The 27389-nt window shown below is 34.6% G+C and overlaps 1 protein-coding gene across 1 annotated transcript; it reads right to left on the reverse strand.

Annotated features, from left to right (window-relative positions):
• Window positions 1–414: 414 nt before the first annotated feature.
• Window positions 415–27307, reverse strand: ABCC12 (ATP binding cassette subfamily C member 12). The gene is made up of 29 exons (XM_026036495.1): window positions 27201–27307; window positions 26486–26641; window positions 25223–25370; window positions 22680–22913; window positions 22249–22422; window positions 21279–21426; window positions 20473–20621; window positions 18578–18685; window positions 17716–18003; window positions 17065–17136; window positions 16657–16781; window positions 15869–15941; window positions 13841–14044; window positions 13206–13340; window positions 13020–13110; window positions 12874–12939; window positions 11506–11595; window positions 11020–11135; window positions 10090–10293; window positions 9086–9312; window positions 7531–7668; window positions 5802–5988; window positions 4435–4524; window positions 4106–4295; window positions 2878–3037; window positions 2245–2323; window positions 1822–1935; window positions 1161–1325; window positions 415–507 (listed from the first exon to the last, which is right to left on the reverse strand). Exons 1-29 carry the CDS (start codon window positions 27305–27307, stop codon window positions 415–417), a joined length of 4131 nt encoding a protein of 1376 aa, XP_025892280.1.
• Between the last annotated feature and the right edge of the window lie 82 nt (window positions 27308–27389).

Consider the following 27389-nt stretch of genomic DNA (forward strand, 5'->3'; position numbering starts at 1 on the left):
TCCAACATTTTCGCTTACAGTTTTATTTGGAATCCTTTGAAATGGTCTTGAACACTCTGGGCTTTTGATTTGATTTTATTTTTTTTTTTCTTCCTCAGAGGCAGGTAGAATGCTGAACTTGAGATGATAAACATCCTAATATCAAGGAGCTTGTGTCACCTTTCTGTGGGCTACCTAAGCCACAGTTCTGTGCAGCTCCAAATATCACAGCTTTGATGACATAAGCCATTCAGCTAGCATTCATAATAGCTTGGTCCTTTTAGCTGGTATGGTATATATTCTGTTACATGACTGTTAGCTATATCACAATGTTAATGAGTCTTTTTTCTGGGGCATACTGAGGGGATGTAAGGTGTCTTTTATATTCAGTATCAGTCATGCATTTCCCATGATACAGTCAAATGCCACAGGCTTCTACGAGGCTAGTTTATTTGCTGCTGCTAAGAGTGATGCAAAAGCAGAATTAGGGTTTTTTACAAGATCTTCTGGCTTGCCAAACTCAGCTACCTGGAAGTTAGAAGAAAATTATTAAGCATTAATACCATTTTTTCTCTGTTCTGCTCCCTATAATGGTGATTTGGGTGAGGGCAGAGGACATAAAATACAATGCAGAAAGTCAAGTAGGAATTTCCTGTAGGTTTCTGATTCTAAACTTGATTGAGAGGAAAAAAAATTTCTGAATCTAAATTCTCATTCTAGCAGTCGTTCATAACTAGACAGAATTCTGCTGGTTAACAGATAACTCGGAATAAAACTCAAGATCCATATTTCTGTTTTTGGAAGGCATTTTGTAAATCAGTACAGAAATGAAGTGACTTGGTTAGAGTACTGCTGCATTTGAGCTGATTCACTGCTCCCATCACCACTGTTAGTGTATTTCTGAGAGGACATGTGAGGCGCAAAAAAAAGGTTTTGTTGTTTCTCATGCAGGATATGAAAGCAGTTTGTGGTGGGCTTAAATAACAGGAAGGAACATAACTTGCAGTTATGTTGCAAGTGGAAAGTTCACCAGCCAAAACAATGGTCATTCTTCAGAGTTTTTGTATTTGACTGCCTATAGTTCTAGTAAACATACTGTAAGGAGTAGGTGGAGAGTGACAGTGTATGGGGTTTGATGATGTAACAGGCTTATTTTCTTCGTAAATAGTTTAATTCCATACCTTTCCGTCCCTCATGACCAGAATGTTGTCACATTCCATAACTGTGTCTATGCGATGTGCGATGGTTAAGACTGTACAGTCCTTAAATGCCTCTCTGATCGTGCACCGAATTAGAAAATCGGTTTTGGAATCAATAGAAGCTGTGGCCTCATCAAGAAGTATGATCTGTTGAAAGAAAGCATCTTTCAGGCATTCGATGTAGTAGCAGTTTAGTGCCAAATACTAAGCTTAGGATGCTTTCATACGAAAGTAGATAAGAATTTATATTGAAAACTAGGTAGCTGTCTTCAATTGCTTGTTAATAGTTAATTCCCATCACTTGGGCTTAAGATGTTTTCAAGTTTCAGAGAATTTACCAGTTGCAATATTAGTAGTCCGAGACATTTAGCAGGCATATAATAACTTGCAGGATCTTTTCATCCTTTAAATACCAAAGATATATAACATCAACATTTAGCATTTGGATTAAAAACAAAATTCCAAAGAACAAAATGAAGTTTCAGTCAAATTTGTCTTGTGTATAAACCGGTCATGTGAATAACAGACAAACAATGGGTTGTTTTTAGGTCCCTTTTCCCCCTTTTTAAGAAGTTTTAGGCAAAATATAGTGGGAGTAGGATGTGACTATTCTTTATATACTTCTAATATAACAATCACTTACTTTTGAATTTCGAAGCAACGCTCTTGCCATGCAAAGCAGCTGCCGTTCACCCACAGAGAAATTACTTCCATTTTCAACAACAACTGCCTCGAAGTTTCCTGGGAGTTTTAGTATCTAGAATGCAGTAGAAAAATGACAAGACTTCTTACATGCTTTATTCTAGCTGTGCTCCGTTGCCCCTTTGTCTACTTTTGTAGTTATCTGTTGTCATGAATTTCTGGCAGTATTTCACAGTATAAAATTGAGAGGGAGGAAACAATGAAGTAAGCGCACATTCATTATAGTATACTCACACTGGTGGAAGTACACATTTGTTATTATTGTTATAGCCTTCATGGATTATTATATGCAATAATAATTATCTATTTCAATTCATTTTAGTACTTTAATTAGAAAATATGATTGAAAACCCCGAATACATACAGTATCTTTCATAAATGTTCTTTCAAGAGCTTGCCAGATCTGATCATCTGTGCAGTTACCAAAAGGATCTAAATTATATCTGAAAGAGGAAGAAGTAGTCTTTAAAAAAAAAAGCAAAACACAGTAGCGCCAAATAACTATCGAACATTTATTTTTAAATATTTGAGTGGTCAAATAACTTATCTGTATGCATTTTATTTCAAATTTTATTATGGAGTATTTTCAAGGTTATTTTTCTACTTAGGATCATGGGGAAAAAAGGAACTTTCACTTGTGGTTAAAAAGTTATTTTACTGTAAAAATGGGTTATTTCAAATACTTTGAAATAGTTTGTGCTTTATAGAGTTCTCAATCTAGTTCAGTGAGGATGTCTGAGTAACTGAACATGAAATCTGAGTACAGTTTCTAGTTTTGTTTCAAGATCTGTCTCTGTTCCCATTTCATTGTCTTCATCTTAGAAACATCCAAATGTTGTTTTGATCTGTGTTGGTGGAATTAGTAGTAGTAACATAACAGTGCTAAGATCTCAGAGCTTTAAGTCCCTATAATAGCAGTGTGAGTTTTAAAATACACTATTATACTATCATTTTTTATTCTACTATGGAAAAAATTGTGAACTTATAAAACAGCTACCTTACTGTACCTATGAACAGAACGGGATCTTGAGGAATAACTGAAAGTTTTGTTCTTAGATCCTGCAAACTAATTGTACTAATATCCACATCATCTATTAGGATAGTGCCAGCAGTGGGTTCTACTAGTCGAAAGAGAGCCACTCCTAGTGAAGATTTGCCTGTAGGAAAGAAAACGTAGGATGGTGCTTGTTTTTTTGTTTGAGTGTTGTTGTTGTTGTTTGTTTGTTTTTAAGTGGTTGTCTGAAGTGGATACTGTCCCCATCTGGAAGATTCTTCACTGGCTGACCTCTGAGGGAGTACCTTTTTCCATACCACAGATAACATTTTCCAGTCATACCCTTCGTGCTTACTTTAAAAGCTGTGCATCTCTGCCAACTGATCATTATGCTATTATTTGAAGTGTGCAAAAGTAGAGTATATGATTTTAACTTGTGGAAAATTTGTTCCTTTTCCTTGTTCATTCTGGGCCCTCCAAATATGTTAAAAATGTACCACTATATTAATTTGTTATTCAGTAAGAGGATTCTTTGAAAATTTGCTGATGGCCACTTAGGTTTTTAATCTTAAGAGCATTAGTATATTAGATGAACAATGTGAAAATCAAACCTACGCAGGTAATTCTCCCATAAGGACAATTAACATTATTGAACTAATGTACAGTAGGTCGTGTGAGCAATTTGTTGGAACAGGCAGTTTCGCATGCGCAATAAAGAATTGAGAAATATCCATGAAAATTCACAAGTTGATAAACTGTTTTTCCTCAGCTATACTTAATAATATCTGCTTTAACCTATGATACTTAATGAATTGTGAATGCATAAACGACTGCTGACGAGTTGGGAAAATACTTGTCATTATTTGCTCATTTGACAACATTTTTAGCAGTTTGTGCAGTCTTAAAGTGGAAGCCTTGAGACTGCTTTGCTCTTTACAGGATATGTTTACTCTGCATAATGCAATGTTGCAGAATGATACCAAAGTTAGTACTGATTGTGTGAGATATTAGAAGGAGGACTGCCACAGGCCCAGCTGTTTCACATGCAATAATTATGTTTCTCAGTATCAGTGCACAATACTCCAGCGTACTTGTTTGATTGATGTTAACTTTAGAACTGTGTTAGTCTCACTATGCTATGAAATGTAGATAGTTTCCTTACATGGGTTATGTAGTCTTTGAGAAATATGCCATTAGGTGTCACAAGAAAAAAGAAAAAAATGCATCTTACCAGAGCCTGTTCTTCCAACAATACCAACGGTTTCATGACCATTAAATTTAATATTTAGGCCTGCGAGAACCAAAGGAGTGTTTTCTCGGTATTTCATTTGATAATCTTTAAATATAATTTCTCCACGAGTTGGCCAACCTTCAGGACATTTCAATGACTCTGAGTGTTTTGGAGCCTCAGGAACACATGTCTTGGAAGTGGGGAGGGAGAAAATAGTATAATACTTAATATATCAGCTTGAATAATACTGTGGATTTTTTCTGTTTGTCAGAGTTCACAATATTTATATAAGCTGTGGTCTTTTTGTCATATTATTAGGTAGCTCTTACCAGGGCATACTTCACTATCTGTTCAACTGAAGTAAATTTAGCATCAGTCTCTGTTCCTGTCCTTACGCATATCTGGAGAAGTCCACTCAGCTGTAATTTNAAAAAAAAAAAAAAAAAAAAAAAAAAAAAAAAAAAAAAAAAAAAAAAAACTGATATAGCTGTTGTAAAATCACCTTCATTTCTATCTATAACAGCTCCGTTGAGGAGAGAAAATTAACAATCAAAGTAAAAGGATGCTTAAGAGAGAGAAGCAGTACAAAAGCTTGTCAACAGCACAGTTTGGTAATAGACCCTGAGGCAAATTCCAACTGCCTGTGGAGAGTGCTGAACTGCAGTAGCTAGAAAAATATCTTTCACAGTTTGATGAGAAATCCTGTGTTTTTCCTAGCCTCAGTTCTTACTGTTAGGAGATATTCCACAGATAGTGAAATATGTTAGGTAATATATTTGCTGTGAAATTTTAACTAAATATGTATTTTTAACAACACCAATAATCTAGCAGTAATGTTGCTGTAGTGTATTTATTCCTCTTGCATTAACTTTAAGTAGATGTTCAAGTTTTAACCTTAGTCCACTAATTTTATTTATATTTAGAAAAAAAAAGAGCCTTTTGCACCTCAGCGTTTTTTATTATGATGAGCTGTACTTCAGCAGTTGCAGTGCAAGGAAAAGAAATTCTTTAAAAAGGTAGTCTTAAGATTGTAAAGCGAATATGCTTCTTAAGGACAAAAATAATGTTTGCTTTTATTTCTTTATGAAGAAGATATTCTAATCCCTTATGAGGTAGATATTCTAATTCCTTCTGCTGCCTGTGAAGCAACACTGTGATTCACTTTCTTCTATGCATTCTAAACATAGCTAAGTTGTATTTCCACATTTTAAACACTTATGCAAAGAGGTTTTGGGTTTAATAGCACAAAAAGACTGTAATCACAACTGGGACATACCTTGCCGAATTTGACCAAAGTACAGGCTTGGCTTTGCCCATAATGAATTGGTTTCAATCTTATTTTTTAAAAATAATTACAATTGAGTTTAGCAAGCTATAATATGGAATTTGTGTGAAATGAAATACATATTCAGTAACAATGAAATACATGTTAGCTACAAGTGTGACTTCTACAAAAGCTCTTTCTGAAGTGTGGACATTTTATCTTTTGCTTCTTTTTTCATTGCTGTAGCTTGACCTGTTTGTTAAGTACTTTCTGGCTAAATAAATGAATATGGCCCAAGAGAATATAATTATTGAACTGTATTGTGTGAACAGTAGCTAAAGAAGAAAATTACATGAAATACCATAATTTAACATGATTAATCTACCTACAAATTTCCTACAATGGGAATAACCTACAAGTAATTAATTTCACCTGGATGATATAAGATAATGTTAATCCTTTTGATGCAGCACTTATAGAAGGAGGGCTCAGAACAACAAATAGTGCCACGATCAAAGTCACAAAAGTCATGAGGATATCCGTTCTCACCGCAAACCAGCGTAATACACAATTGAATAGCAGAAAATGTCTAGCGTTTTCATTGTTTAACTTCTTAAACCTGTAATGAAGGCAAAATGAACATTCAGCTTTATATAGATAGGTTTTAATATAAAGTTTCATTAAAAGAATGAGAACTGATTTTTTTTACCATACTCTTCTTGAATTCTTTCACTCATAATAGCATGCAAAGTTGCCCAAAGTTGGCGTGCTTTGGTTTCCATTGCAGCATTTTCGAAGGCAAGAACTGCAATTCTAAAGCAAGTACTGTACTTGCAATATTTTGTAAGGCAAGTACTGAATCTTGTAGGGCAGACATTCTTTCCACTAAGCTACAACATGATGAACATGCTTAGATCAGTCATTGTCACTTCAGGAATATTTTTCATAACATGCTCTCTGCTTTCAGCTCCCAAACTTCCTTATATTAGTTTAATAGAGAATCATTCTTCTTGGGTGCACTTGACTTTCTGTTTCTTTACGAAACAAAACCTTATGATCCATTCTTTATGCTGGACTGGTGGCTTCTGGACCCACCTTCTCCCTCTCCTGAGAAGACATACAGCGATAAAGCACCTGTGTGTTTACAAGACAAAGGGGGCAGGCTCAACTCCATTCTTGCTACCAGGATCACGTCGCCCTGTTGCACTGGGCTACATCATCAGGCATATGCTGTGGACACAGTATGGAGAGCACAGCTCCTGCCCCAGGCCTAGGAGGGATGTAAGTCATCCTGTCTCCCTGCTGACTGTGCAGATCAGAGCCCCAAGGCTTTGGAGGAGTGAGAGGGAAATGGTACTGGTGGGGAGCAACTGTCAATGTGAATGTGCAGTTGCCAGAGGAGATAAAAGGAGAGAACGGGAGCTACCGCTGTTGGATATGGATCTGTAGTAACTGGTAGCCTTGAGAAATTTTAAAAAGTGTGTCCCCTAAGAAACCCTTGTGGAGTTAAAAGAAAGCAAGAAGTTGTGGTGGGCTAGACTACTGATCACCCAGTACAAGTCCATTGTAAGAGTGATCTGCAAGTGATACTTTTTTTTTTATTTTATTTTTTCTCTCTCAATTCTGTGCACAGTGGAGTAAAAATGGGCAAGGGAGCTTCCAGGATTCTGTGTCACCTCTAGATAGTGGAGCTATTGTCCAATTTGTTTGTGGCAGTGTAAATCAAGCCTGCAGGTTTTGCTCTTTTTCTATTATAAGTCTCTATTGCTTTATGAACCCATTAGTGAAAGTCATTCAACCATATCTCTCTTAAAGATAACTTAAAACTCAAAAGTGAAAGTATATTCTGCTTTTGAAAATTGTCATGGTGAGATTGGATGTTTTAATTTTTTTTATGAGGCTCTTTTGAGATTGTCTAGTGGAGACAGGTAGCATCCCTGTGGCTGCTCATTTCTTAAATATAAAAATCTACAGAATCTCTGCTGCTTGTATAGCATGATACTTTTGATAAAACCATCCTTTTATCATGCTGTCTGTGTTTCATCAAAGTCACAGAGGATACCAGCCTGTAGTATTCCCAGTCAGCTGTATCTGAAGGCAGTTATCTATTTAAATCAGAGCCAAGGTAAAACAATATTTAATTGTATTCTGTTTATCTTACTGGTTGATATAGTTGTCTTTTTTGTCATAAGCATGAATTACACTGAGACCTTGCACAGAAGAAGTTATATGAGACAACAGGGGTGATCTGCTGGTATTTTCCATTCTTTTTAGCTCTTGGATAGTTCTTTGAAAAATTCTGTAACACAATAGAAACACAATGAACGTGTTTTATGTGCCTGTAAAACCTGTAGGTTTAAATCACAGCTAATAATTTGATAATGAAGCTGCTACATGCAGGTGATTTGTACTGAAACGTTTCAATGCCTGTACAATAACAGCTGTCAGATTTGTGCTCTATAATTGTATCTGCATCTCCCAAGAAGGCATAATTCTGTATAGTCCTAAAGTATCTGCTTTGATTTTTATTATCAACAGAGTTTTGCCTTTACAGGAAATTGAGGTTGTAGACCCATCTCTCTTTTGTAAGTCTTAAAATACTTACATCCTCAAAAGCCAGTAAGAAAATAGTCCCTGTAGTTCCTGTGTAACTGACAAGCTATTGGCTTGCACATTCAGTAAATAGCTACTTTAGATATTTGTTTATCTGTAGATATTTATATTAGCTTGAAACACCTGTAAAAATAAAGTTATTTGAACAGTAGCTATCTGTATTTGAATCAGTTCCTTCAAGTTATGTCAAGTTACTAGTCTGTTGAAAAGTTACTAGTCTGTCTCTGTCTGCTCTTCCCACTAAGTATATTGTTTCTCCATGGGTCTTCCATGAATGTTGTAGTACCAAAAAAAAAAAAAAAAAAAAAAAAAAAGCTGTTACTTTCAATACTCAACCTCCCCTATCCTATTGCATCCCTCAAAATGCGTTAGTAATGCAAGAACGCAAGACTCTTGGCCAGAAATTACTTTGTCTCATTTCACTACTTTTGCACTATGAACAATGAAATATGACATTTTAAAAATTTAGAGAATGTCATGTCTTGCATATTTTGTGTGCATATGAGAAAATAATAGTGTAACTGTGTGTTATTGGAAGGGGAGAGAAGCTTGAGGAATAGCAGCAGACCTAATCAAACATCTACCTTTCACAAGAATTGAATATCCTGGGATGATGGTTCAATGTGAGGAGGTGTCTTTGAATGATCGTAATTCCTGCATTGCTGAATGTTGCCTGTCATGTGCTCAGTTTCCAGCAACTTCACTATGCCACTGCTGCTGACCTGTCCTATTTCTGGGTCTTTGTTGATAACTATAGGGCTCTAGATGAAGAAACAGTTGTGAATGCCGTCTACCTCTCTAATATCATACTGGACAGATAGAGACTTGTCTCTATTGGCAGAAGATAGTTTAAGCAAAGACTCAGTGTAGTCTTTTATATGAAAAGCAGAAAATAATTGTCAGTTTGCCATGTTCTGCCTGATGGGCTTGCTATTTAAGATGCTTGATTCTATAGCTCTCAGCTTCTGGTAAGCCTCTACAAAAGAATGTGGAATTGAAGCTCAATATTAAAATACAAAAGCACATGCTGTAGATTTTTACAGGTCAAACGCAAATAATTCAAATCACTTAAAATACTTTGAAGGAGTTATACATCAACTTACTTAAAAAGCAGAACAAAAATAATAGCTATGATAGTAATTGCAATTAGAAGAAAAGGAAAAACAAGGGCTATTATGACTAGAATAAAGAAGACCATAAAAAACTGCTGCAGAAAATTCTCAGCGTGAAATGGAAGGCTCACATCCAATTCATCCATATTATTAGAAAAAAGGTTCATTAGCCTGCCAGTGGGAGTTGTATCAAAGAAACTCATTGGACTCTGCAAGATCTGTGGATAAAGGGAAAGAGCAGAATCAGATGGTAGTCTGTCTTTTACTGTATTTAGAGTTTACGTAGTAAACTTTAATATTGTCCAAGATTAAAATTGTAGGAGTTGCAAACAGAATTTTATTATAGCTTTTATTATGTGGTTATTTAGAAAGGAGTCTTAGAAAGTTAAATAAAGCTTCTGAAAGTAAAATAAGCATGACTTAAAGCCTTTTTCATTTTCTTTTGTAAGCCGAAACAAAATAAATGTGCAAGAGTCAGAATATCAAGGACCTAATGATTTCAGGGCATAATCATACTACCTACTACTCGGCTATTCTTTGGCTTATACCAGAAAAATAGCACCTTTATATTGTCAAAAATTAGAAGTGCTGTAATCCCTGTATAGATCCATATTGCACAGTTCCCATTTACAGAGAACTCTTCATTGCAGAAGGTTTAGACATTTTATGAATGTTCATTAACATACCTTACAGGTAGTATTTTTATAATAACAGAAAACTCAATGCAAAGACTGGGATTTGTCTCTTGCCTCACATAGCTATAATGCAGATTTCTGTGTCTGAGCCAGTTATCTAAACTGTCTTTGCAGTCACTGGAGAGAAGTACACACTTTGAGGGAATTGTTCATCTGCCTTTTCAGGCATTTTACCTCAGAGCAGGGTGAATCACATTTTGGAAGTTTCTCCCCATAGACTGTGAAAGAAGTCTAGATAAAATGAATTAATGTTAAATAAGTATTATTTACTAAATAGAAATAGCAAAGTAGCTGCTTTACCTTATAAAATAAACTATCATGTAATGTAGAAGATGCCTTTAATGTTGTCTTCGTAAAAACAAATCCTTTAATGATGCTTAGTATGATCATGATCACCATGCTAATTCCATAGATTAGGCGATAAAAGTGCATTCTAGGATTATTTGAGGTATTTTCCAGCACAGAAATGCCTTTTGTTTCATTATCCAAAAATTTATACCTTTCCTTTAAAGCAAAAAGTAACAAAATCATGATTTAAACCTTAGATCTTTGCTGATAAGATGATATACAGTGATATGCCGCTCATAGAAGCGTACCATAGAAGATACCTTTCTTCTCTGCTTTTTCCTAGAAATTCTTCTATGTCTGAGGAAAAATGATATGCGATTCTCATGTACAGTAAACTTCTTGATACAGTGCTCTCATCAAGTAAATATCATATTTCATGGTATAGTATTTTTAAGACTTTGTCAGTTTTAAAGTTGATGAATTTTTTGTAATAGCTTTGCAGATTTAATAACACATTACTCTTTAAAACTTTCCACTGTTCCATTCCATCATTTAAGAACAGAACAATGCCTTTTCACCTATATTTAAGTTATCTTCCTTTAATTGACTTTCCACTTGATTTGGCTATTGATTTGCCATTTCCATCCACATTAAAAGCCTATAGACTTTTCTTTAGGGTTCTGTATACCCTGGTTACTCATGCTATTTCCTCCACTAAACAGAGATGTTTAACATGCAAGATAAAGTTAACAGTTATAGGGTACAATCTTTTTTGAGTCTTTCAAGATATATCTGAGCTCCATGTTCTTGTAAGAAGTTACAGATGGCTGTAAGTATGTTACAAATATAAATAAAATAGATTTGAACTTTATTGCTCCTGTTGTTCAAATATATTTTTAACTATCCCTCTAAGAATCAAAAGTGAACAGAAAACTGTTACACTTGTGCACATACCTCTGCGTTTTGCTCTACCCAGAAACTCAACCACCAGTTGCTGAAAGTTGAAGAGCCAATCATCAGCATAAAAAGGAACACTATGAAAGAAGACAATGTGAAACCTAGAAATGGAAGATAGCATCAAGTTGATGGAATAAAATTAGTTTAACAGATAATATATCTTATATAATCTGCTGAATAGCTTTTCAGCAGAGATATTGCTTAACTCTTACCTATTTTCTTATATGTGCAGAACTTCCATTTACAAAAATGGAAATTATTGTATTTCTGTGAGAAGATTCTTTAAAGAGAAAAGAGTAATCTACCTTTCTAGCTTATGCATCTTTCAAAAGTCTTTATTTTTTAATTTATTCTTTAATGTAGAATGATTTTCACATTCCCATAAAATTAAAGCAGGTATTTTTACCCAAAAAAGAAAAACTCAGTTTGATACTTTACACCTTGAAGTAGAAAACAGCTTGCTTAAGATACCTCCAGAAGCTTTAATGTAAGCATAGTAAGTTTTCCATGTCACCAAACCTTCCCGTTTTTCCGCGTCTTGAACAAGTTGGTTTCTAGGAGCTGCAATACAAATAGAAGGTTCTTTGTAGGACTAGACATGGCTGTTTTTGAACCCAGTGGCACACACTAACCAGGAAAAAGAATCTTTGTTGTGGCTGTTTCATAAAAGCATTTGTAAAACATACTTATTCATAGGATCTGTGCTTTGGCTAAAGGCTGGTGGTATATGATAAATAGCCCTTCTGGTTTTGTAATGGTTGTTGAATGACTAGAAGATTGTGATGAATTACATGTGTTTACTAAGAGTGATGAGCAACTTTTAGGTCTGCATGCAAAACCCTTTTAGTATTTCATTTCTCCCTCCTCATTCCTGACAAAAAAAAGTATCAGTAGAAAGGAATGCAACCCCCTTTTTTTTTTCCAAGAAAGAACAGTTTTTAATCTATTTTGTCCCTTAGTGTTTCTGAATGGAGGTAAGAGGGCAGAAATTTCATAGCTGAGAAATGATTTGCTATCTGTGAAGTGACCCTTCAAGCTAAAAAGAGGTAATTGTGGGATGGTGTGATAGATATCCTCAAAAGCATGAGTGAAATGAAGAGAGGGGGTAGGAATTCAGTGCTCAGTATTTTCCAGCACAGTAAGTGTGATTTTTGATACAAAGCAAACCAAGCAAAAGACAATGTTTCTTCATTACATATGCAGTAAATCTGTAGAAATATATGTTTTTATAAGGCATTATGTATGGACTGTGTAAGTCCGCAAGAAAGAAATCCATTGAGGATTACTAAATATTTAGAAATTACAATTGGTTCAGGAAGGCTCTGATTTTAAAATAGTTGCAAGTTGGGTATATCAAGAGAAATATTCGGAATGCTATGTAGATTAGTAGAGTTTAAATACATTCAAGTCCTGTAGGTTGCGTCATTCCAAAATTTAAATTTTTCAAACTCCTACTATTTTTTTGCCTCAGATTTTCAGAATTGAAGTTTCTCAGTCATCTGAGTAACCCAGATCAATTCCTAAATTTTATCAAGATATACAAGTTATCTTTACTGCTGCTTATATAAACTACAGAGCTTGAACTGATGAACATGTGGAGAATGCTTAACAGGTCCTGTTCCACTCAGAACACACGAATGGAGGAGGAGAGAATAGCATGAGTATCTGTTCTCAGATGCTTACAATTAATGCAGCCTGAGTAGACTAAGGAGGAGACACAGGCTGTGCTGGGTCAAGAGCGTGTTTTGTAGGGCTCAATACTTTCAGCTTCAAGCTGAATTTATTTAAAAACAATGATCTGGGGAGAAAAATGGAGGAAAGTGTTTCTGGTTAGCATACCTGCATTGCTTCTCTCTTGGGGTCCTTCCCTTGGTATCTTATTTCCTTCCTCAGCCATATCAGAAACTACAAGTATGAAAAAATAATTAAATAGATTTACTAGACTTTGTATTAGCAATTCAGATTTTAGAGAAAAAATATTTTACCATAACTTTCAGCTGCTTCATGAAAGCTTCCTGAGATGTCAGTTTTGTCTTGTGCTTCTGTAAGTGAGTCAATAAAAATATGTTTTGGCTTCTGAAAGATAGGATGAATATGCATATGAAACTTGAAATGCCATATTCTGAAGCGTAGGAATAGTGGTGTGTGTTTGATATGAAAAGGTAACTTACCTTTGCTTGCTCCATATGAAGATTTTCAATTAGCTGAGCATAGTGTCCATTTTTCTGTATTAAGATTTTGTGAGTTCCACTTTCACATATTTTTCCATCTTCTAATAAAATTATTTCATCACAGAATTCTAAATACTGTGGTTTTGTAAATGCAAAATTAATTCTGTAAATATTACAGTGGCATGGAAATAAATGCAAATATCTAGTACTTGCAAATGGAATGATGAAAGTAAGCAGTTTTCATTTCACAGATCAGAAAATTTCTGCAGTTTGGTGATCATTTGCTGTCATCATATAAATGTCTATGCTCTTATCTTTGCTTTGAAATTATATACATTAAAAAACTGACTTTAACTAGCTTTCTGATATAACCAATTTTTTGTTATAAACGTTCAACCTTAAATGGTAAAAATTGAGTAGATGAATTTCACCAAAACATGTCTGTCCTAACCATTATATTCTTGCTCGTTAGATTGCTTCCAGTTCCTATGACTGAGAAGAAAACTTGGAAACAAATATAAAGCACTTGTATATGTTGTTTTAAGAAATATTCCTATTTTATGCAAATATTTGCATATTTTTTATACCATAGTATTCATAAATGAAAGACAGTTAAACTAATTTTTTAAATTTACCTGTAACTGGTGAGTTACTAACAGTACTGTTTTTCCCTTAAGGGCCTCTTTTATGCATTGTTCAAAAATGTGCTTTCCAACATGTGCATCAACTGCTGATAAGGGATCATCCAACAAGTAAATATCTCTGTTGGCATAAACAGCACGTGCTAAGCTGATCCTTTGTTTCTGGCCACCAGAAAGGTTGAGACCTCTTTCTCCTATCTTTAAACAGGAAGAAATAACTAGTGTTGTTAGGATAGCTCTACATTTCTAACTACAATTGCTCCATGATTTTTCATTTGCTGTTAGGCTGAATTCTTATCTAAAATAGTTTTACCTTTCCTTTGAGCAGATACATCACATCTCTCAAACTCTGGCAGGCCTGACTCTGTGCCTTGTGCATGTGTGTATTACTGGGGTGCAGGTGTTGGCTTTCACACATTCACACAAGGGCTCTGTAATTGGTCTCCTCATCTTTGATCATTTTCATAATATTATAGTTATAAGAAAGGATTCCCTCACAGAGAGACATAATCTGACTGACATGTCCCTGAACCTTATGGGAATTTATAGCGAATTTAGACCTTAATTTCATTACTTTATCACATCTTTAGAGATCAGGAGTCACTAAAATGGAGATTTGTAGTAGTTTTTTTCAGTGTAATGAAATTAAAAAAAAAAAAAAAAAAAAACCCCAAAAACAGAGAACTTGTCTAAAGGTACTAATGGACTATCTCAACAGTGAAAAAGCAGTATGGGATCTTCAGTGGATAGTAGTAACTTAGATTTAAAATTATTTCAATTCTTCAAACTGGTTATTGCTCATGCAAATTACTGCAGGTTTGCTAATAGTTTGCATATAATTTTAACAATCTGTTTTAGCTGGAGCATGAGTTTTCTTGTAGTTTTCAAGAGGATCAGTGCTTTTCACAGATGGTCATAAGTAGTAAAAGGAAAGAAGTTGGGTAGAGTGATCCTTCGTGATGTCAGTTCTCCCAAATCTAACAGGTTTTTGGATTCAATACAGCATTTCATTCTAGATCTTTCCAAAGGATTTAAACCTGTACCTTTTTCGAAGTAGGATAGGAATTGCAGCATGCCCACAAGGGACACTTAACAATATTAGACAATATTAGAAAAGGGAGTTAAAAGGAGTAGAAAATTATATAGCTTTTATTTAGATATCTTTTCTGCTGACAGTGGCCTCTCTTGGCAGGTCAGTCAGGGAATAACAGGCTTATTGCAAGCTGACAGATAGATGTCTCTAATGCTGAAACTCATTTTGGTTTCCATCACCATTTCTAAAAGAAAAAGACGATATCTCAAGGGAAACAAAGTGATTATATAAGACACTGCAATGTCTTGTTACCTGATCTTGAGACTGATTAGGTTAGCATTTGCTGTCATTATTAGAAGCAATCATATAATTTGAAATTCATGCTGCTTGAGTAGTTGAATTAGCTTAATCAGCCATAGTATAATTTTCTACTGTAAAATTTTTCATCTGCATTTTGAATTCCTAAATGCAGGCCAGGTATTAGTCACTGAAAATTATGATCAACTTGAAAACATTTGAGATTCTTAAATACATGAACAGAAAAGCAAAAGGGCAAAATTTATTAGTTAATTCACCATTTGGAAAGAGCCAATCTCAACGTTTAGTAACAGCTGCTTAGCAGTTGCCGTACAGTATAGCTTCATGCACTGCAATTTACCCCAGCTGAGATACTGGCGCTTGTTACTCGACTGTAAATGCCTGACGGGCAGTAACCAAGCAAATCCAGGGAAACAACAGCAGAAGAGAAAATGATGATTCTCCTGAGTGTGCTAACCAGAGCTTCTTGCTATAGAGACACCAGTCAATCTCTCTTGATATCGTTAGTCAGTTCTGCTATTTTTGTTTCTTTATGAGGATGTAATGTAACTTTATTCACAAAAGTGTAAGAAAAATCTTAAAAGCTACCCTTGTTTCTCTTTTATTCCTCCTTCTTCTTTCTTATATGGCAGTATAATTGTTTCTATTTTAGTATATATAGTAATACTTACTTCTGTCATATCTCCATGAGGAAGAATTTCCATATCTGACTCTAAGCTGCATACATTGACTGCATAATTGTATCTGAAAATGAAAGTTCAGCATTTTTAAATTTTTCTTTATCTGAGTAATACTTTGTGCATTTTTATTAGTTACTACATCTGTGTCCCAGAACAGTGTTTTGAACCATATAGGTATACGGCAGAGCCCTTCAGCTAGCTCTCTTGTTTTCACTGTGTAAAGCTGTAGCTGTATCATACTATCATGTTGTCGGACCTGTGGTGTTGTCTTGTTAATTCTTATTAGGAAGATCTTTATGAGAAGATAAACATAGTTGTACTTTCTAGCTTACATCTTGAGCAAGGATCATTGGATCTGAAATTGTGACCTCTCTGAGAGTGTAACATGCATCTCTTCCTAGCCATGGCTCAGGAGTTAGCGTCTGGGGAAATTTTATTTGGTGTTAATGGCTACATCTTTAAGCCAAAGATCTAGCGTATAAAAAAAATAAAGTACATAGCTTCTTGTGTATTAAATATGACCCTAATATTCCTGTTCTTCCAGCTCTAAAGACTGAACAAATGAGTAAACCACAATAAATGTAATAGTCTGTCGGTTATCAGCTTCATCTTTCCTCAGCCTGTGAGGTTGACTAACATATCCTCAGATATTTGTTCTGATTATGTATTTCAAAACATGAAAAAGATATAACCACAGATTCATGCATATACAATGGCTTTTTAAGCTATTAATTTTCAGATGTTGTCAGTTGTAGGGATACTGGTAGTCTGGCATTTACCTTTGCTCATTGTATTCTTCTCCAAATAATATATTTTCTCTTATGCTTCCATGAAATATAAAGGCTTGTTGTGATGCATAAGCTAATGTTCCATCAACAGCTGCAGTACCATTATGGAGGTTCATCTGAAACAGCAGTTTTGTATTCAATAAAATGTTTTATGAATAATTATGATTTGAAACACTAGAGCATTAGTAAGTAAAGCTATTACGTAACAGAGAAGAGCCTTTGGAAACAGAGTTTAGCAATGCAGTTGATAGTAAACAATTTGCCCTTCTCTATTTAATTACTGTAGGAAAACAAATATGAGTAACCGTATGCGTTCTGTGCTCACATGCAACTCTTTCAAATACGTGTCTTTTCCATAAGGAAAGTGAAAGAGAAATGTTACTTTATTGACATACATACCTGTCCTAAAATAGCAGATATTATTGCACTCTTTCCACTTCCAACATTTCCACAAATACCCACAATTTTTCCCTAAAAAGAGGCATATTATTAAAATGACTAAACTGCATTTGTAAAATAATTCCTGTCTTGTCTTTATATCTGCAGAGGCAAAGTTTAAAATGTTTTAAGTAGTTAATGGAAAACTTGTAAAACTAATAAACTGAGACATGTTAATTTATGCAACGATGTGAGCCTTTTGGAAATCTGTTCTTATGTGGAGCACATAGTATAAGAACATTTAATTTAGATAACTGTTCAAAATTTCTTTTTAAAATTACAGCCATGGACATAAAAGCAAACCTCATGCTTTAACTTGCTCAATCATATTCTGTTCATGCACAGCATCTGGAAAAATAGGATGTTGATCTAGACATCCATGCTAATATTTTCTAATATTAGCAAATAATAATACATATTTTTAGTCCTATTAAATACATCACAGAGAAATCCTTAGTGAAAAGAGCTGGAGAAAATGCAGGAATGGGAACGGCTAGTCAAGTTTTATGACATTTTTTAGAGCAGTGAACGGCAGTAGTGCTGTGTGGTGATAGAGATGACTTAGTCCTTGTGGCATATTATGTTAGTATAATTTCTTTAAGATGTACCTACTTTTTTCACTGTAAAACTTGAGTTCTGCAAGGTGGTGGTTGTGCTGTTCTCTCTTCCTGTCTTGCTAGGTGTTATCCGAGATGGTGGCTCCAAGCAAGAAGGTAGGGCTTTTTGTTTTGCTTGATTTTTATGGACACTGTGTGTGTTTGTAAGGTTATCACTATTTCTCTTTTCACTGTAGTTATTCAGCTGTTCCCAAGACAATGTTGCATTTTCAACTCTTATGGCATTTTCTGAGTTTTTCAGGTTAGTTATATAAATAGGAGGTATTTCAGTTACAAGAATTTTCTAAAATAAGAAAGATGTAGTTAGGAATATTATTTATTAAAACATGAGAAAGCAAACAGGTTTTTTTTTTTTATTTTTTTTTTTTCCTAAATCATTAGAGATATGACTTGTTTCCATCATGGTCAAATGCAGTGAAAATTTTGAGTAAACTATGTTCCTATGCATCTTTGCCCATTGACACCTTAGCCCTGCTCTAGTTAATCACCTCTACTGAGATACTACAGCAGTACAGATGATGATAATTCATTTTAAGTATTATATTGAGAATATAAAGGGATTTCCTTTAGCTTTATGATACCAAAACATTTTTAAGATACTTATTTAAAGAACAAACAAATAAATAAATAAATAAACAAACAGTACTAACTTGCCACCCTGTGCCTCGTGCTTTAGGTGTCCCTGCTGGAGCAGGGGATTGGACTAGATGATCTCTAGAGGTCCCTTCTAACCTTAACCATTTTGTGATTCTGTGACTCTGTTTGGGAAGTCGGTCTCCTAAAACTCTTGTCCTCTATAGTAATCAATAGATTATAATGTAAAAAAATCTGTCAAATGTATTAAAACCAGAATATACCTTTAATCTTTCTAGAGAAACCTTAGCTTCTGCTGCTGCTTTCACTGAGAAGGGTAGAATTGCAATTGAGAACTTCATTACATTAAGCATAGCAATCACACTGAAAACCTGTAAAGGAAAAAGCCAAAATTGCTTATTGTTTCCAATAAACATTGAAAAGAAAGTTATATTTGCATTCTGCAATATAGTGAGGAAAAATAAATATGTACTGTTCATCTGTGCCTTCTATTTAAAGAAATGTACACTGAGCAGTTATCTAGTTACCATTTATTTTTCTCAAATCCTTTATGAATATCTAAATAACGTTAGTCCTCTCACTGAGATTTTTGGAATGTTACTGTATGCTGATTTGTATTCCCTGAGGCAAATTTTTCCTTAGTTTAGCATCACTGAATTTGGTTAGCTTAGATGAAGGAAGCAATTGGTCCATTAACAGTAACTCTTCCTTCCAGCAATTTCTCTGCCTGTTTTATTATATTTGTAGTAAAGCCATATTTTTTTACTCTGCTGCCTGTGTGATGTCCTATCAAAAGATTTCACTGAAATATGAGTAAATCTTGCACAATATCCTGGTTTCCTTTGTGTTCTCTGTCATTCCTTTAAATCAATCAGGTTTATTCCTGGTGTTGGCAAACATCTAACTGCTACTGACATCCAAGTGAGACCTCATTTCATCCCTATTAAATGAATGTAGTGTTTTCTTAGGACTGGAATTAGGTTGACAGATTTGTTATTGATGGCCTCTACCCAAAGAACCTTCTTCATACATTTCTGTGTAATTTATTTAGAACACAAATGTGTTACCTTTTTTTTGCATGGTCCTACGTTAATTCCCTAAGTAATCCTGGCTGGATGTAATCTTTTAAGAGCAGATACATTTTATTTTCCTATGATTGATCAATATAGGAGGAAATATATAAAGCCAGCATGTTCAACGGTTTTTATGAGGTGCCAAATTGGAAATATATTCAAGAAATTGATTTTTGAAAGGTTTTGTGTTCCATACCATTTCAAACTCAATCTCTTCTAAAGCTATCGCAGATTGGGCGTCCCCAGAGTGAGCACTAGTTACATTTGAAAATGGGTCTGTTGAAGTTACAGTTACAAAAAATTGATCTGGATTATGAATAAGTGTAGTTCAGGTTTGACAAAATTTCAGGAAGCAGTTAGGAGATGCAGTCCTACACAAATACTAAATATTTTTCTTTGTGTTAAATGAAACTCATATTGTGTCATTTTTCTCGTAACAGATTTTATGCTTTCCCTCACTCTCTGAATTAAATGAAATTTTTTTTTGTTTCTTTACCTTTTTTTCTTTTCATATAAGTCCTCATACAAATCTTATAATGGAGTTACTATTTTTTTCTAAGTTAAACTCCATGTACATTTTTTTTCCTATTAAAATGTCCATCTTTGCATTAATGTTCTATTTGGTTTCTGATTTCTAAAGACAATGAATATTTGCACCTTGCAGAACAGAATATTGTACTGATCAGAGCTGAAGCCTTTGAAGAACCAGTGGATAATGTATGATCCCAAATGCCCAGGTGTTTTTCTGTTTAAACAAAAAATGTTTTCCATTCTTAAAGAAAACCATTTATCTTCATTTAGAAAGTGCTCCAATTAGTAATCACCATCATTTATCAACTACACATTTATCTTCCAGTACTTAACAATAGTCACTCATGCTGAGTGGCCACAGGGAAGTAATGCAGCCAATTTTATTTTAGAGTTATCCTTTAGTAAAAATTTCCAAGATAGGTGCATGAATTTAAAAGGCTATGGCCAAAACAAATGAACAAAATACCACTTTGACTCTAAGGTGTTTAAAAAAAAAAAGAAAAAAAAAGAAAGAAAAGCAAATGTCTAATGAAAAAATGAGTAAGAAGTCGTACAACTGCTGCAGTTAGTTCTTGCTTTAAAATGGTATGTAAAGTAAATGTCAGGACAGTAGCCAGTGTTGATACAATAGGTGTCAGAGCAGAATTTACACTCTGTACATATGCTGCCTTTTCCAAGAGCTTCTTTTCAGTATTTCTTGTACCTGTAAAATAAAAAAAAAATAAAATAAAAAAAAAATGTTTGTGTACACACACTAAATGTGTTTGAACCATCATAGTTGGCTGTAAATCAAGTACTGGACAGGATAGATTGGGATTAAATGTGTATTGGCAAAGTTTCTTTTTTTTCTTTTTTTTTTTTTCCCCTTCTACTAAGAGTAAAATTTCAAAAAATCTCCAGTGAGAGAAATCAAATCATTTATAAGGAGATTAAAACTGTTAAATTTGCATAAACTTTTCTAAGATTCCACGCAGTATAGTCCCTAGATATGGTTGGGCGATTCCCTGTTTCCTCAGGTGGCTCTTTGCCTTTTTGCTAGTTAATGCCTTTCTTTACAGTAAAGGCAATGAGAATGCACAGACAGTATAGTTCTGAAGGAGGAGACAGGTAAAGTAGTAGTGACAATTACATTGTTGCTTTTTCCCTTCCTACTACTCAGTTGAGGTAGTTTTTGGTATTTTGTTCTCTTTGTGTCTTCTTGTGTCTTCTTTGTAGCAAGAGCTCAGAAGAGGTAGGTATGAAGTTCTTTTTATATATAATATTTAGAAATATAAATAATGTGTGTTGTCTCTGTGAACTCCTGCTACTGAAGAGAAAACCACAATTGCACATGCTACTTTAAAATCATATTTTTCTGTACCTTTGATTGTTGTTGCAAAAGATTCTTCCCAAGCATACATTTTAATCAATTTAATGCATGTTAAAATCTCATTCATTATTTGCACGCGCTTATCAGCAACTGAAATTGCTGCTTGTCGGAATACAGTTGTGAATTTAGCCATCTTTATCTGCAATCAATTTGTAAAAATCTTGTTAAAAACAAACAAAAAAAACTTGTTAGTAACTACCTGATTAAATTGCTGAGCTTGCTTTGAGAACTTCATTGACATCTTGTTTGTGCAAACTGCTAATTTGGGATTAAGTGATTTGACACAAACATAGGTGATTTAAAAACTGGTGTGCAGATACTTGTATTCAAGTCATACAATACCGCTTCTCTTACAAACCTTTTTTTACAACCGTGAAAAGCTTGATTCGTAGATTCACTGAGTTTTGCTGACACAGTCATTGTGAATTCAAGTGGAAACAATAGAAATGCTGTAAAGAGCATGTTAATGCTCAGGCAAGCTAAAGGATATTTGATTAAATAATTGTATTACTGCTGCCTTTCTAAGTGAAAACAAGGGAGATAAATATTTGCATTAAGTAACAGAGAAATTCTATTTCTACTTCTTAATGTGGGACTTTTTTGAACTGTTTAGTATACAGTATACTGTTTTTAAAACAATATCTTCTTTCCTGACAATTTGGTCCCCATTTTGTCTTCCAATCATATTCCTTCCAGTTCACCATAAAACTGCTTGTTTGGCAACACGAGTATAGATCACAAAAGTACTATAATAGATGCATACTTCTGTGACAATGAATTTGAAGGTCTTTATCACAAAAGACACAGATAATAGCATTTTTGGAAGATGAATCAGCAGAGATGGCTCACATTCCACATAAAACATTAAGTTACATTATTCTTAGCTTCCTCTGAAAACTCCATTGTTGATATTACTATAAATCAATGTGGAATAAGGCAATTAAAAGACGTTGCACCTTACCTGTAGAGGTATAAATAGAATGTACACAAATGTGCCTATGAGAGCTGTGGGACCAAGAATAACACAACCATATACTGTACAAATGATCATCAGTATAGGCACATTGATTGGCAAGGGACAAAAAATGGCTGCTTCAAACATATGATACCCATCATGAGAAAGCACATTGATTACCTGCAAGAAATAGAGATATGTATTAAGAGCAATATATGATATATGCAAAATTCTTCATTTATGGAAAATATTTTGAAAGAATTTTTGAATTGATAGTAGTTTTGTAGGCCCATGATTTTCAGGATCAGCTTACCTGTTTAGTGTTTATTAAGAAATGATTTAAGTGAATATGGCATATCTTCTCAACATTTCACAAAAGCAGTTTAAAAATAACTGAAAAGGCAAACTGTATATAGCATTTGTTTATGAGGACTTACCTCCCCAGTGGAAGCTTGTGTCAAAGACTTAAATTCCAGTAGATGTTCAAATATTATGGTAGAAATAGCATTTTTTAGTCGTATGGCTGTGCGGTAGTTTATGGCCCATGCCAGTGGCCAGAATATTATTTTAAGAAGTTCAGCAAAAAAGAGTGCCATGCAGAGTCCAACTCCCTTAGCAAAGTTTTTTGAGGTGCTTGCACTATGCTGTAGAATTTTATGAATGATCACAGTCTGCAAAGTAATGTCAGAATGTTTTAAATTGTATATTGTATTCATGTAAATGATAGTTTCCTATTTTGTAGTCTTTACGCAGTTTACCACTGAAATCAGGAGATGTGCTGCTTTATCTTGATACTAAACGTACTATTGAAATTAGAGAGGAAGTGCACCAAAACATTTATAGTGTATAATTCTATTGGAAGGTGATTTTTTCAGCAATTCAGAAATGCTGTAATTAAGATTTCACTGATCAGTGTCATCTTTTACGTGTATAACTGACAAATTATTTTTACCAGCTTTAGTGGACTTTGGTCCAAATCTCACTAGATGGCTGGAACTGAGGTTTTCATGGGGGAAAAATTCTGAAATTAGATTATTGCTCATGTATGTTTTGTCTTAATGTACCTATTGAAGTTCATTTCAGGAACAGCCTTAAGATATAATTTCTGTGAGTTCTTAGACATTGGTTTGACTCAGTGCTGTTTTAAGGATCACCAAGTCTCTGTTTCATACTTTGCAGCACGGAATTAATGACTCCTGCATCACAAGGCTAGAGAACTGCAGTGCCGGCCAGCAGCTCATCGTGAGTCATACTCATTAAATTGGGTAAAATGCACTTACACCTCCCAGGCAGCTGTCTTTGAACTGTTCCCTGTGAGTATTTTCTTTTTATTCTCAGCTTAGGGAAGAAATTTCCATTTCACAGTCAGAGTATGTATGGGTAGATACATTGTGTATACATGAACTGTTATTGTGAGTAATCACGATTTGAGGACTCTACCCCATCTTCAGCTGTTCTCAAGAATTCAGTACTCCATGATGTTAAATGCAATTGAAAACCCAGAGTCTTTTGTGTGATAGAGTATGATGCTAAGAATGATATGTTAAGGCCAGGTTACTGCAGATATAGACCTGATCCCATATCTGAGCGCAGGCCGCTGCCAGACCGCAGGAGTGGCAATCTTTGGGTTACTCCTTAGAGAAGTCTGCCTAGTAGTTCTAGTCAAGAATTGAACATCATTCACTTCAGTGTTAGAAGGACATTTACTTCTTGCAAAGGCATTTTTATTTAAATTCTCGCAGATATTGTGGGGAGGAGTAGATCCATGTAAAAACTGGGAAGAATTGCAGTTATTAAACTCTGGGAAATGCAACCACTGAAGTTATTTGGTGTCACAGGAGGCGTGCCTTGCCATTGTCTTTCCTTGCTCCTTAATCAAAGGCACTGGCAGCTAAGCTGTGCTCCATGCATGTGTTCTGTTTCCATTGCAGAATGCCAATCAGTGTCTCTGTGAAGGCTGTGCACTGGTGCTAAATCCGGTTGCTCTCCTACATGAGTGAAAGCTACCAGAGAAAGCTAACTGCAGGGTAAAACCTGCTAAAAGATTTTGGAACTGGAAAAAATAAATTAGTGTAGAGTGACTTTACTAGAAATATTCACCCCTGATTCCATCTCCGGGAGTAATGAGTATGAGATTTTTGAATCTGAGCATTAGAAACTCATGTTCTGTGTTGTTAAAAATCTTAGATTTGCTGTAAGACACTAGTTTTCATTCATGGCTTCCACATTGAGAGATAAGAATGATAATCTCAGTAGACATTGTTTCATGAAAAATGCAAAGATATAGATGCATTTTGTTTAAGGCAATCTCTCTTTAGATGCACTAAAGGTGAGATAAATAGTTTTTTTTTTTTTGAAAATTTCTTTAATGAAACAAAAATCATCCGTATCTTTTATTTTTTCATTCAAAAAATTATTTGACTGTAATATAATTATTCCATTTTAGCAACCAGGCCTGCTCTCTTTTTTGATCAATGGCAACTTTCGATTGAGTGACTTGTAGGCAAAAAAAGAACACAGGGACAGTGCAGGAATAGCAGTCATGCTTTGGTACGTTTGGAAGTTTAAACCTTTAAATTAGAAAACATAGTAATGGTAAGATCCATCTGAGGAAAAAATTTAAGAAAAATATTAAAGAAAAATTAACAGACGCTTGGAAATGTTTTGGACAACAATTGCTGACTTTGCCATTTTGCACTGATCACAGCTTTGTCTCCTGTGTTTGTTCTTTTAACTGTTGCATAAACAAACTTTGAATTGTAGCTCAGGATAATATTTTTTGACACAAAAAAGACTGACTGATACATTTCCGTTTAATACTAATTCCTAGGCAATACAGCTTAGCTTCATAAAACAGGTGACATTTCAAATATTTCAAATATATTAATTTTAAATATTTTCTAAAAATATCTAACTGCCATAAATATGTAAGAAAGAAACTTATTTGTAGTATTGTTCATAAATATGAAATACAACTTACAGGTCCTAAAGCAGCAAGTATAATGCTAATGAGATTTACTATGATATCCAGCAAAAATCTTGTTCTTTGAAATTCCCATACTACTTTGCCCAATGAAGCTTTTTCAGGCCCAACTCTTGCAAGCTCTGCTTCCCAAAGACGTCGAAATCTGTTAATAAATACATAAATTTGCCAATGTAGATCTGAAAAGTTTGATGCCATTTCTTCCAATCCCAAAAATGCATAAAGCACTTGTGTAGGAAACTACTTAGGTAGTAGAATTCATCTTCTTACTCTGTCAATCTGTTCATTTAAAGACATCTTTAGAAGTAATATACAGGGAGCATTTCCAGAGAGCAGCATCTCATGAAAAGAATTCATTATGCCAAATGACTCCTCTAGGAAATTATTAAAATGAAAGATTAATTGAGAATTTGTTTCATGAGGACAGACAGTCTTAATTATTCAGCTAAATGTAGACCACAGTGGAACAAGATGAAATCGTTGTCTTTTTTAACCTCTGGGGTGAATTCACAGAATGCTAATATTAAGCTGGAGTGAATGTTGGTTTTCAGCACTGGAAACTGCAGTTTCAAGAGGTTAACATCACATGTAAAACTCACTAGTCCTTTTAGAAAACTTTGCCGTGCCATGGGCTCAAGGTTGTAAAATTCTGAGCAGTCTGACCCCATCCCATGGTCTATGAACTTATGAATGTATAATTATGTAAGTAATATGATTACGAGTAATATGATGGTTATTAAAATATATAGCTCTATTCTTCAATGTTCATACCAGTCAGAGCACTGGGGCCTGATTCAGCTTACACAAAAGCCTTTTGCAGCTTTAGTTGGTTTTGGTTAGGCTCCCACAGTAATTTGGCTGAAGAGACAAATGGTTGAATTTTGAGGGCAATTCTTCACCCCGTTTTTCATTTTATGAGTAGGAACTACAACCTACATTGCATAATGTTTAGAAAGGGATGCGGCAAAGCATTTTTAAGTTTGTTCCCCTGTTTTTTTGTTGTTTGTTTTTGGTTGTTTTGCATCTTATATGCAATTCCTACACATTTTATTTTTTCATTTCTGCTGCTTAAAATGGTTTTTTTTCCATGCGTATGATGTACAAAGTAAAAAATAGAAACATTACAAATTACTTTGCAGCTAAGAGCAGCTAATATATATTTCTTGTTCCTTCTATGTGTTTCTGATCAACACTAACCCTATAAGGACACATAAATAGAAATCTTAGAATAATAAATCAGTAGAATAGAAATAGTGCTACCTTTTAATATTTGGATCTGCACTGTCGTAATAAGATAATAATGGTAAGCTATCTGCAGTGACGCTGTGTCTATAGCCTTTCATCATTAAAGGTGAAAGCCAAGAGTATGTAACTGATGAGAAGAGCCCTGCATCATCCATTGGATTAACAGCAAACCTAGGGGAAAATAGAAGGTATTATTGTGCTATTCATGAAGTCTGTTTTATGGCTGTCAGACTGACCTTCCAAATGCTAATTGTAAAAAAATTATTTGTTCTGAAGCACTTAAAGATCTTTTGACGCTTACAGAGGGATTACTCTGCATGTTTTTGGAGGATGCTAGCTCTGAATAACACTTTACTTATAGTAAAGTCTCAGTCCTGGGCTAAGAGCACAGCCATTTCTTTCTGGAATGTGCTGCACGTTCTGCTTCTGAGACGGGAAGTGATATTTTCTTTTTTGAAGACAACTTTGCTGCACATAAGTGGTATCCTTCTCACATACTGCTCTGGGGCATGCACAGGGAATCAGGGCATATGCACATACTACCTTTTGACAGTGCTGAAATGTCATGGTCTGTCACTCAGCTCAGACCAGGGCTAAAAATTATCCTGGCAACATACTGACCCAGTTAACAAATAAAATAAAGTGAGTAAGACACAATATTTCATAATAACATAGTAATGAAATTTCAACTACTTGCATATTTTTTATTTTTCAAATAGATGTGACTTACTTTGCTTTGCGTATAGGAATCATTGTTTTTAAACTGGGTTCATATTTCTGAAGGGGGGATCTTCTGTTTACTTGCCCAGCTGCCTGGTGTGGTGCCGGAGTAGTCATTGTGCTAATATTTGGTTTCCAGAAAGGCTCTCCTACTCATATTTTCCTTTGGAGAAAAAAATAAAAGAACATAATTAGCTTT

Source organism: Nothoprocta perdicaria, unplaced genomic scaffold (genome assembly GCF_003342845.1).
Source record: "Nothoprocta perdicaria isolate Ctin4 unplaced genomic scaffold, notPer1 scaffold_18, whole genome shotgun sequence".
In the NCBI taxonomy this organism is placed as follows: domain Eukaryota; kingdom Metazoa; phylum Chordata; class Aves; order Tinamiformes; family Tinamidae; genus Nothoprocta; species Nothoprocta perdicaria.

Bases quoted from the DNA above. Each gene is read 5' to 3' on its own strand.
- ABCC12 (XM_026036495.1), bottom strand. From the start codon at position 27,307: ATGACTACTCCGGCACCACACCAGGCAGCTGGGCAAGTAAACAGAAGA. The intron at 22,914-25,222 runs GTAAGTTGTATT...ATTACTTTGCAG, and splicing joins TACTTGCTGCTTTAGGACCT to ACTGTGATCATTCATAAAAT. The intron at 5,989-7,530 runs GTAAGATAAACA...CCTTCATTACAG, and splicing joins AAAGACAACTATATCAACCA to GTTTAAGAAGTTAAACAATG.